The sequence below is a fragment of the Pelodiscus sinensis genome, chromosome 22 (assembly GCF_049634645.1).
Source record: "Pelodiscus sinensis isolate JC-2024 chromosome 22, ASM4963464v1, whole genome shotgun sequence".
In the NCBI taxonomy this organism is placed as follows: domain Eukaryota; kingdom Metazoa; phylum Chordata; order Testudines; family Trionychidae; genus Pelodiscus; species Pelodiscus sinensis.
The window spans coordinates 23,269,314-23,281,483 of NC_134732.1; the positions used below are offsets into that span (position 1 = coordinate 23,269,314).

The 12,170-nt window shown below is 43.7% G+C and overlaps 1 protein-coding gene across 5 annotated transcripts in view; it reads left to right on the forward strand.

The window, feature by feature from the left end:
* Window positions 1-12,170, forward strand: part of RABGAP1 (RAB GTPase activating protein 1) — a 122,070-nt gene that overhangs the window by 45,732 nt on the left and 64,168 nt on the right. For all 5 annotated transcript variants that reach the window (XM_075905614.1, XM_075905616.1, XM_006121941.4 and 2 more), the window contains 2 exons: window positions 811-904; window positions 3,618-3,768. In XM_075905614.1, the coding sequence (XP_075761729.1) occupies window positions 811-904; window positions 3,618-3,768 (245 nt within the window). The remainder of the gene's footprint in view (window positions 1-810; window positions 905-3,617; window positions 3,769-12,170) is intronic.

Sequence of the window (12,170 nt, forward strand, 5' to 3'; positions counted from 1 at the left end):
CTTAGGCTGTTCCAGATTTTTCACACATGAGCCAAGATAACTGAGGCCCATTCCAGAGGAATATATTTTTGTGTAAATAATTTAATGCAACAGCAGTGTCAGACTAGGCGTCTGGCATCAGACAAATACTGAAACGGCAGCAGAGCTTGTATCTACATGACTCATAATGAGGGTTTCACAATGTCCATGACTGAATAGACCAGCTATGAGATTGGTCTTATTATTGTGATCGTGCTTATCTACTTTTTCACTTCAGCAATGGAATGTGCTACAATCTAAAAACTACATAATTCAAGCTTTAGGAGCTATCAGAAAAGTAATAGCATTCAAAGGAAAAGTGCAAAGCAGTTCAGGCTGCCATGAATGCAATGACATTATAATGGCCTCTCGTTATGTTTCATAAAGAAAACAAGATCCCTTAATATATCATTTGAAAGAGTAGGTCTTGAGGATATTAAGTTATCTATCATTGGCAGTATTTCAGTTGTCTGCTTTAGTAGTGCAAAAGGCAGAGCATTTCGCTGATAGCAGTATCATACATTTCTTTCAAGATAACATCTGAAATATGATTGCATTGGTCACATTTAGGTTAATGCCTACTTTGCATTTTGACTTGTTCTGGATTGAATTGTGAGGTGCCTCGTAATGATTCTGTCAGAACTGAGTCTACACCTGCAGTAGTCCTCCGTGTTAAAATTTGACCAGGGGTATCCCAAGAAGTGGTTCAGTTGAGAATTGAATGCTAATCTGGTAGGATAGTGCTCCTCTGTGCTTACATTTTCTCCTCTTTTCTCATTACGTTCATTATAGATAACGATGAGCCTCTCTTGAGTGGTTCTGGGGATGTTTCCAAAGAGTGTGCCGAAAAAATTCTTGAAACATGGGGAGATCTTCTGTCCAAATGGTAAGAGGCAAGAATGTGCGTTCTGAAAATGGTATTTGAGTCTTCTCGGACATGAGAGGTTGCCAGCTAAGTGTGTTCTTTCCTTGCAGAGTGGCCACTGGTTCTGAAAATTAATTGAGAATAGATTAGGGTGGATGAAGTCTTCTGAGAATCCCGGCTTCTGATACGATTCCAGGATTTGTCTGATACCATTTGTACTTCTAATTTTTATATCTGAATGTCTTCAAAGCATTCAGGCAACATGTTAGCTTCTTGGGGTTACTATAGCTGCAGGTGTTTTGGAAACCATAGTACTACTTTGCTCTACATTTGCTAATAAAAAAAAAATCTATCAAAAGAAGAATAAAGAAGTTACAGCTTTTCCTTCACTTTGGCTCCCTGAAGATAATTTTCCAGCAAAGTTCCCCTCCTTCCAGCTCCAGGAACAATCAGAGTTGAACCATTTACCCTAACTGAATATCTATCCTTAGCCTTTGGGTCTTAAGAATGTGGCCACCTCGTTAAAGGAAGATAAACTCTGGGTCCATCAGGGGATTATGTGAGTTGTTCTGCTTTTCTAGGAGGTGCTGATTTATTTAGCATAGCATTTCGAAGTAGTAGAGATTCTGATACAGCCTCTACTCCCCCTTGCCAGGGCAACAGCTAGTTAGCTCTGCATACTAAGGTGAGCCTCCATCATGGAGGTTACTGCTGGAAGTTATTGCAAAACTCTGCCAACATTGCACAGAGAGATCACACATACTCAGTACCAGATGGAGCATTTTAAGATTTCCCTTGGTCTCCATCTAGTATCGTTTCTCTTCCTGTGCTTCCTAACATCATTGAAAAGCAGAGCAAGAAGCAGCCAGAAAGGTGAGAGCAAATGAAATACTGCATCCGAGAAGGAGGAAAAACAAAGCTACAGTGCAGTAGAGACGGATTAAATCCAGCATGTAGGTGTTAGGAAAATGTCTAATATAAAGATTCAGAGATTTTCTTAACATTAAACTACTCAGAGGCTAATATAGGGAGTGGTGATCTATTGCACTTCTATATAATTGTTTTCAATTTGATAGGGTTTTTACTTCCAGTTTTTAACACACATACATTATGCTTATTTGATAAGAGTTCTGGACATATGTAACTGTTGCAATAAGATAACAAAAGAGTAGAAAGACTGCATCAGAATTATGTCCTCTCTTCCCCCATCCCCTTAGAAACAGTTTGATCAGATGAGCTCTACAAATCCCCTCTCAGCAAGAATGTTTGTCATATATTTCAGTTCTTCTGTAACTCTTCCAAGGCTGAAAAGTAATTAAGCCACCTGACACTCGCACTGAAAATGTTTTGGCAGCTCTAAGAGGATGGGGAGTTCTTCTGTGCTGATGCTGGCAATAACAACTTTTGGTGTGGGGTTAAAGGGCTTCTTCCCTTTTTAAAACTTACAAATATTGCAGGTCATGATCCTTGAGTTTTTAGCATACTAGAGGATTGAAAATCCTAAAAAGGAGAGTTCAGGTGGTTAGATGATCTCGTATTCAGATTTTTTATAGCAACTAGGGATTTGTTGGTATTCTTTTAACTTCCTTTTTTTACCATGTATGGCTTGTATTTTATTAGAGAAGTCACATGCTTTTCCCATTCCAAAATCCAATAGTTGAGAATATCTGGTACAGGTTGAACCTCAGTAGCCCGGCACCCTTAGGACCTTACTGCTATTGAGCCAGAGAACTTCCTGGACAACAGGAGGTCAATATTGTCTAGCAGCATCACCAACACTTCCACTGCTGACTGGGCATCTTTGAAGACATTTAGGAGTAAATTAGAGCTAAATAACAGCACAGGAAGCTAAGAGCGAGGACTGGCGGTTGTAAGCAAACGTTATGAGATTGCGGGAAACTCGGCCACACCCATGATCTGTGGACAGGCTAACTAAAGTCAGTCTGGACCACAGATGTTGCTGGACCCAAGAGTGCCAGACTAGAAAGGTCTGTTACCAATAAAGCACATAGGTTATATTGTGTGATACTGTTTTATTAAACCTATCTTATTTTATTACCAGAACTAATATATAGAGCAAGGCAGTTCATAGTCTCTTCAGAGGGTTTGTATTTGTTGTAGATGGTCTAACTCCTTACCTTGGTGCTGAGTTTTTATTTATCTACTATATATTTGAGAGTTTGTGTGTCTGTCTGCTTGTTTAAGAACTCCTCCTAAAAGTAAAAACTAGGACCACCAAATTCAGTACACAGCTTTCTCTCTAGCTTAAAGCAAAGTCAGGATTTGGTTGTACCAGGAAAATAAGATTTGCCTGGAATGGGACTGCTTCTCATAAAACCGTATGGAAATGAGACAGAATCACCAGGCAGATGAAAGGGGCTGCCTGGGTGTACGCCCCCTACCTTCTGGGAATGCACCAGCCCCTTACCTCGGGCACCCAATTCGTGCATGAACGTTGCTGGCTGTTCCCCTTCATGCTACATTTAGTAGCATTTATGGAAGTAGATGGGAAAGGTGTACAGTTAATTTTCTTTTTTCATGACTCCTGAATGTTCCCACATTGTTGTTACGTCTCTGATGGCCCAGAGAGCTCCTCCAGCAACACACAGACGGTCATGACGTTTTTTCCAGCATCTCTCTCATTCCACATTGCATTTGGGTGTTACACATGACCGCTCATATGTTTGTACTTGGCCCATAGTAATGGAGCATAACTTCTCCCTCTTCCCCCAAGGCATCTGAATTTGAGTGTGAGGCCAAAGCCTTTGTCAGCATTGGTGAGAAGTGGTGTTCCTGAAGCACTAAGAGGCGAGGTGTGGCAGCTGCTAGCTGGATGTCATAACAATGACCACCTGGTGGAAAAGTACCGAATTCTCATCACAAAGGTAAAGTGATACATTTTATTTTGTAGTGCCCTGTTAGTAGAAAGGCGGATAGTTACAAGAATGCTTAAAGGTTACTGAGTGTAACTAAATACAGAATCCCCCCCCAAATATCAATATAACACTTATAGTATCAAAATAAACACTTTGGCTACATCTACACTGGCACCCTTTTCTGGAAATGCTTAAAACGGAACAGTTTTCCGTTATAAGTATTTCCGGAAAAAGCGCATCTACATTGGCAGGATGCTTTTCCGGAAAAGCACTTTTTCCGGAAAAGCGTCCGAGGCCAACGTAGACGTGCTTTTCCGGAAAAAAGGCCCGATCATCATTTTCGCGATCGGGGCTTTTTTGCAGAAAAGACTACTGTGCTGTCTACACTGGCCCTTTTCCGGAACAGTTTTTCCGGAAAAGGACTTTTGCCCGAACGGGAGCAGCATAGTTTTTCCAGAAAAACACTGACAATTTTACAGTAGATCATCATTGCTTTTCTGGAAAAGCAAGCGGCCAGTGTAGACAGCTGGCAAGTTATTCCGGAAAAGCGGCTGCTTTTCCGGAATAAGTGGCCCAGTGTAGACACTGCCTTATAGTATCTGGAAATTTTTTGTGGCATTACCTTCACTTAGACCATATTTTCCTTTAATATCTCCCCATATATTTTATAGAACTGCAGTCTGTTTTGGTTTGACTCTTCAGAATATTTAGTTATTTGCATTTTATGTCATTTGGTTTACTTGGTTAAATTCTTTGGCTAACTCTGATTTCCCATTGAAAAATTAACTTCTGTTATATTGCCCTGCAGCTAAAATGAGAGTCCAGATCTAAATGTTCAAATTTAACTTAAGTACTGCTATGAAACTAGGTCAGTGTGATCTGATGCTTGCATTGGTCTCTTAACATTTGGTTGTAGGGGGTTTTTAAGTGCATGTTTGGGGGTTTCTTAGCCCAGCTGTTTAATTTTGCACATCTTGGTTCTTAACAACTGTAGAGTATGGACGTTTCCAATATCAGTGTTGGCATCAATAATAAAGAAAAAGAAAAGCCACTATATGCTCAGAGATCTTGCAACCATGCTTCTCAAAATTCAAACTAGAACCGTTACTCAAGAAGTAAGAATGAAGAACCTTTTCTCCAAAATCAGTGTTCTGAGTTTGCATTTGATCATTACGTGCACAAGCAATTCCATTTTACTGAGTTCATCAAATAATGAGGTACTTAAGGACTGTGGGAGAAATGACTGATAGTGACAGTTCACTTCTCTGAGTGTAAATTCATTGTCTAGAAGATAATTAGCAAAACGAGTCTGAGTCAGCCTTTGGATAGTCCTAGTCTGATTACATAGCACTTGACTCTGATTTGCCAGGAATAATTGCAAATGTTATTCTGAGGGTAGAAAGGGAAACCTGAAATAAGACATGGTGGGAAATAAAGCATTTGATTTTATGGTGCATAACCACACAAGTCAGAAGAAGTCAGCACTATCTGTCAAGCAAAATCTCCTGGGTGCTTCTGCTGTATTGTTTGAACTCCTAGGTGAGCGACTTGCCATGTCCCCATTCCAGTACTTGGGTGCTGTGCCCTGTGTGTAGTATAGTACAGTGTGTGACACACTTCTCCTGTGTGAATACGTACACTACAGTGTTTCATTTCCCTCTTAAATTGGTGACATCCTCCCACTCTTTCACTTCTTGGCGGAACCAGAGGAAATAACCTGGCTATGATGCATCAGAAATTTCCCTGGGATCCGAAGCAGGGTGAGGTTGATTGGTTGAACATTGTGATATAGGGACTGGCCACTTAGAAAATACCACAAAAATAACCCCTTGAAGAAAATTAGCATTGAATGACCCTCTTTGGCATTTGATCTCATAGAGCCGGGTGCCCACCCAAGTCTTGGCTACTGCTGGAGCGAGCTAGCCACACTCAACCAGCCAAATATCCACATGTGGCTAGCAGCTAGCACTTTGGACACCACAGTCTTAGTGTAATTGCCTTAGGCAAATTAAAGTGAAGCCTGCTTTCCTGTATAAAGGCCATATTGCTGGGCTTTGTGACTTAGATGTCAGTTACATCTCGATTTAGTCCTGAGTGGAGTGCAGGATCAGGTCCAGGAAATAACCGTTACAGGACCGCTTGGGAATAGTGACCATAATATATTAACATTCAACATTCCTGTGGTGGGAAGAACACCTCAGCAGTCCAGCACCCTGGCATTTAATTTCAAAAAGGGGAATTACACAAAAATGAGGAGGATAGTTAAACAGAAATTAAAAGGCACAGTAACTAGAGCCAAATCCCTGAAAGCTGCATGGAATCTTTTTAAAGACACCATAATAGAGGCCCAACTTAAATGTATACCCCAAATTAAAAAACATAGCAAGAGACCTAAAACAGGGTCACCGTGGCTTAACCACCATGTAAAAGAAGCAGTGAGGGACAAAAAGGTATCTTTTAAGAAGTGGAAGTCCAATCCTAGTGAGATAAATAGAAAGGAACATAAACACTGTCAAATCTAGTGTAAAACTGTAAGAAAAGCAAAAAAAGATTTTGAGGAACAGCTAGCCAAAAACTCAAAAAGAAATAACAAAATGTTTTTTAAGTACATTAGAAGCAGGAAGCCTGCTAAAAAACCTGTGGGTCCCCTAGATGATCAAGCTATAAAAGGAGCAATCAAGGACGATAAAGCCATTGCAGAGAAACTAAATTATTTCTTTGCTTCAGTCTTCACGGCTGAGGACGTTGGGGAGATTCCCGAATCTTCACCGTCTTTTGTGGGTGGTGAATCTGAGGAACTGTCCCTGATTGAAGTGTTATTAGAGGAGGTTTTGGAACAAATAGAAAAACTTAATGTTAACAAATCTCCGGGACCGGATGGCATTCATCCAAGGGTTCTAAAAGAACTCAAATGGGAAATTGCTGAGCTATTATCGGTAGTTTGTAACCTATCCTTTAAATCGGCTTCCATACCTAATGACTGGAAGGTAGCCAACGTGACACCAATATTTAAAAAGTGCTCTAGAGGCGATCCTGGAAATTACAGACCGGTAAGTCTAACTTCAGTACTGGGCAAATTAGTCGAAACAATAGTAAAGAATAAAATCGTGAAGCATGTAAAAGAACATAATTTGTTGGACAAAAGTCAACATGGTTTCTGTAAAGGGAAATCCTGTCTTACTAATCTATTACAGTTCTTTGAAGGGGTTAACAAGCATGCGGATAAGGGGGATCCAGTAGATATAGTATACTTGGATTTTCAGAAAGCCTTTGACAAGGTCCCTCACCAAAGGCTCTTGTGTAAATTACATGGCCATGGGATAAGAGGAAAGGTCCTTTCTTGGATTGAGAACTGGTTAAAAGACAGGAAACAAAGGGTAGGAATAAATGGTAAATTTTCAGATTGGAGAGGGGTAACTAGTGGTGTCCCCCAAGGGTCAGTCCTGGGACCAATCCTTTTCAACTTATTCATAAATGATCTGGAGAAAGGGGTAAGCAGTGAGGTAGTAAAGTTTGCAGATGCTACAAAACTGTTTAGGATAGTCAAGACAGAAGCAGACTGTGAGGGACTCCAAGATGATATCACCAAACTCAGTGATTGGGCAGCAAAATGGCAAATGAAATTTAATGTGGATAAGTGTAAAGTAATGCACATTGGGAAAAATAACCCCAACTATACGTACAGTATGATGCGGGCTAATTTGGCTATGACAAATCAGGAAAGGGATCTTGGAGTTATCGTGGACAGTTCTCTGAAAACTTCCACGCAGTGTGCAGCGGCGGTCAAAAAGGCAAATAGGATGCTAGGAATTATTAGGAAAGGGATAGAAAATAAGACCCAGAATATCTTACTGCCTCTGTATAAAACTATGGTACGCCCACATCTGGAATACTGTGTACAGATGTGGTCTCCTCACCTCAAAAAAGATATTTTGGCCTTGGAAAGGGTTCAGAAAAGGGCAACTAAAATGATTAGGGGTTTGGAACGGGTCCCATATGAAGAGAGGTTAAAGCGACTGGGACTTTTCAGTTTAGAAAAAGAGGAGACTGAGGGGGGATATGATAGAGGTGTATAAAATCATGAGTGGTGTGGAGAGGGCCGATAAAGAAAAGTTATTTATTAGTTCCCTAAATAGAAGAACTAGAGGTCACCAAATGAAATTAATGGGTAGCAGGTTTAAAACGAATAAAAGTTCTTCTTCACACAGCGTGTAGTCAACCTGTGGAACTCCTTGCCAGAGGAGGCTGTGAAGGCTAGGACTATAATAGAGTTTAAAGAGAAGCTAGATAATTTCATGGAGGTTAGGTCCATAAAAGGCTATTAGCCAGGGGATAAAATGGTGTCCTTGGTCTCTGTTTGTCAGAGGCTGGAGAGAGATGGCAGGAGACAAATGGCTTGATCATTGTCTTCGGTCCACCCTCTCTGGGGCACCTCGTGCTGGCCACTGTCGGTAGACAGGATACTGGGCTAGAAGGATCTTTGGTCTGAGCCAGTACGGCCGTTCTTATGTTATGTACATGAAAATGGGACAGGAGTGTTTTTACAGTATTAGTAGAAAAAGGGTGATGGGTTTGGGGGGCGGGAAATCTATTTGATTTGCATATTGACTTTTCTATAGTCTGTGCAGAGTGAGGAATGGCAGAAGCCTGAGAAAAACGGATACGTAGCTGCATGGAAAGAGGTCCAGGGATGAGATGAATTCAAGAGCTCTTTAAGAGGCAGATATGGGAGAAGAGAGGTCAGCAGGAGCAAAATGGTGTGCAGCTCTAAAGAAGGACATGGACCTTTTAAGCAGAAGGGAAGAGGATTACAAGGGGGAAGTGGCATGCTCAGTGAAGGAGAAGTGTGTTTGCATGTGCAGCTTTGGGTAGAAATGTGGATGGATCGAAAGGGAGTATAGTGAGGAGCAAAGAACATGTAGCTGTGACTGCTTTGTAGCTGTGACTGGGATTGCTGCAGTGGAAGTAGGACCCAACAGGTCCTGCAGGACCCTCTGCCATAATAGTGCTAACTTATACTTCGTTACAGGCAGGAACAGGTGGGCAAACCCCTCACTAACAACACATGACTGATTTGTGGGAAAACACTAAAACTCGCTCCAGTTTGTCATACGTAGAATTTCAGCATCCTACGGCAGATTTTTGTCTTTTTTCAAAAAAATAGGTTCTAATACTTGAATTTAAGCAAGAGAGGGAAAGAGATTTTATGTCTCTTATGGAAGTTCAAGTATTTTTACATGGTTTAAGCAAGATTTGTTGTATTATTTTAGTAATAAAAATAGTCTGAATTGTGGGTGTGTGGACTAGGTTTTGGTTTGGTTTTTTTAGAATAATTGAGAGCTTGTCTCTCTTGAAGGTTTTTCCATGTGGGGGTGAGATAAAAATGTGAGAAATAATGCAGGAGCAGGTGGGAATGAGTGGGTATTTGGGGACGAGAGCAGGCGCTCTGCTGTAATCAGGCCAAGCTGACAGAATCTCTTAAGCATCGTTAACCAAGTTTGATGGCCCCTTTTGGTAGAGTGCAGGCACAGCGTTGTTGTTGGGGTGAGCTGCCCGTAAGGGTGTAGTTACTTGCTTTAACCTTTCACACACATCAGAACATAAGAACGGCCAGACTGGATCAGACCAAAGGTCCAGCCAGCCCAGTGTCCTGTCTGCCAACAGTGGTCAATGCCAGGTGCCCCAGAGGGAGTGAACAGAACAGAGAATCGAGTAATCCTTCCCTGTCACCCACTCCCAGCTTCTGAGGCTAGGGACACCATCCCTGCCCATCCTGGCTAATACCCTCCATGAATTTATCTAGCTCTTTTTTGAACTTTATTATAGTCTTGGTCTTCACAACATCCTCTGGCGAGGAGTTCCACAGGGTGGCTGTGTGCTATGTGAGGAAATACTTCCTTTGGTTTGGTTTGTTTTTAAACCTGCTACCTATGAATTTCATTTGGTAACCCCTAGTTCTTGTGTTTAGGGACGTGAAAGGTTAACAGGCAGCTCCCCACCCGTCTCAGACAGGGTACATTGCAGGCAAGGGCTGCTAGCCCTGTTCCTAGGGAACCCACTGCAGAGCCTGCAGCCAAGTCTCCTCCCCAGCTTGTAACCTGTGGTGGGGTGTTAGGCCTGCCATGGACAGGGGCTACTCCAACCAGAACACCCCCTGCCTGCAGTGGGCCCTGCAGGGCTGAAGCAGCTCCTGTCCGTGGCAGGCCCGGCCTCACCGCTGCAGGTTACATGCTGGGGAGCTGGCTGTAAAACCCACAGCAAAGCCGGCAGCCTTTGCCCACTCTGCTCCTGGGGAAATGGCTTCACTGCAACAGCGAAACCTCCCCGGGAGCAGGTCTGGCAGAGGCTGGTGGCCTGGCTCCTGGGGAGGCTTCACTGCCGGCTCTGCAGTGCACGTAACCGTTAGGATTTTTAGCAGTTCCTCAATTACCTTTTGAAAGCAAATGTTTACAGCCCTGCTTGTGTTGTGGGAAAGAGTAAAAATCTTTTGTTGTTCACTTTCCCCAGCCGTCGTGATTTTACAGATCTCTATCCTAGCCCTAGTCATCTCCTTTCCAAGCTGCAAAGTCCCAGTCTTAGTAATCTCTCCTCGTGGGGCAGCTGTTGCAAACCCTTCATCATGGAGTTGCCCTTTTCTGAACCTATTCCAATGCCAAGCTATCTTTTTGGAGATGAGGCGACCGCAGTATTCCAGATGTGGCTGCCCTATGGATTTATATAGAGGCAGCAAGAGATTCTCGGTCTTATTCTCTAGCCTTTTCTTCACGAGTCTTTCAAGCACCGTCCACGCTGCAGAGAGCTCTGCTGGCATGGGATCATCAGACTCGTTTTGCAAAGGGGAACAGAGGTAACTGGTTGAAGAAGTGGCTCAGGTTTGCATGCAGCTTGCTGTAATGAACAGGCCTCCTATTGGAGGATTTCAGCCCCCTGAGGCAGCGAGTTCACCCCTTTGGCCCTGGCAGTACTTACCAATATCTCTGAAACCGGAGCAGTGCTGCTGCTCACATCAAGCCCTAGCACTGATGTACCTGTCCAATGTCCGACAATATTGCTACCTGGGAGAACCGTATAGGAACCCAAGGGCTGTGCTGGCTGGCCCCAGCCTGCCTTGTGTGGAAAGCAACATGTGACGTGTCCTCTCATGTGGTGGAGGTGCCTCTGCAGAAGTGGCAGTTCCACTTTGTGTGAGCAAAAAACGCTAAACCGAGAGCATGTGCTAGTGGCTGCCGTTCAGCCTGCTGCCAGCAATCATTTTAAGACCAAAGACTGACGTAAATGCTTTCCTCATGATCAAGAACACGGCAGCTTTTCAGGTATGTTCCTCTCTGCCAGAAAGCCGTGAGCTGTAATTTCTAGTCACTGCATCCTCCTGCGTTGGATACTGTAGACTTTTGGCTTTGTCCTGCTTCAGGGCATGGTGAAACGGGAGATTTCTCTTGAGTTTTCAGTCAACTGCTTTTGTAGCATCAACTCCTTTCACGCTGACACTTTTCAAATATAACATTTGGAGATGGTTCGGTGCATCGCGCACACAGAGCTGGTGCGTCTGCTTTTACTTCCACATGAGTAGTTACTCCGCTGACCCAGCAAGACTTCTGCAATTCCATCATATGCTTGCTAAGTGCGAGGGCACGAGTGAGTAGCTTTATAATCGCGGTGGACTGTGTTTTGGTCTCGGTGTTTGATGGCCGTTATTCCTGATGAACTCTGACAGTTCTACATCGCGTTCTGACTGTTCGAACTGTTCTGAGGAGAACCCAGCGGTTGTCTTGGGCGGAATCCTGTGGTGGGGGGCGGGGGCGAAGGAATTCAGATCTCCACAAGCTTAGCTGAGCTTTGCCGCCTTAATGCTCATCAGACAGCTGTGATACCAGGAGTGTTGAGCCTCTGGAGCCTGAACGGAGACCAGGCCCTGCTCCAAACACGAGGTGCTTCGTCATACCTGCCAGGGGGGAGGAGGGCAAAGGGGTCAATTGCCCCGAGGCCCAGAAATACAAAAGGGCCTGGAGCTCCTGCCTGCTGCCACTTGTACAGTAGAGGCAGCATCCCTGGACCCTTCAAATCGCTGCTGGAACGCCCACTGGTGCCTAGGGACTCTGCCAGGGTGCAAACACTCCCTCATCTGGAGAGCATAGATCCGGGGAGGTGGGAGAGTTACGGCCCATGGGCCGGATCTGGCCCATCAAGCTTTTGGATTCAGCCCAAGGCTGCTCAGAGCAGCCATGCGCCCTCCTGCGCTGCGCCCCCCTGTGTTGCCCCCGCCTCCAGGCCAGTCACTGCAGGTCCTAGTAGGGATGTTCAGAAGTGTGTAATTCGTCTGTCGTGTAGTTAACACACATTTTGTTGACCATGCAATTAATCGATAAGGGTTAGCAGTGAAAGCACTCAATCCCAGCTTGTGCCGGGTCCCG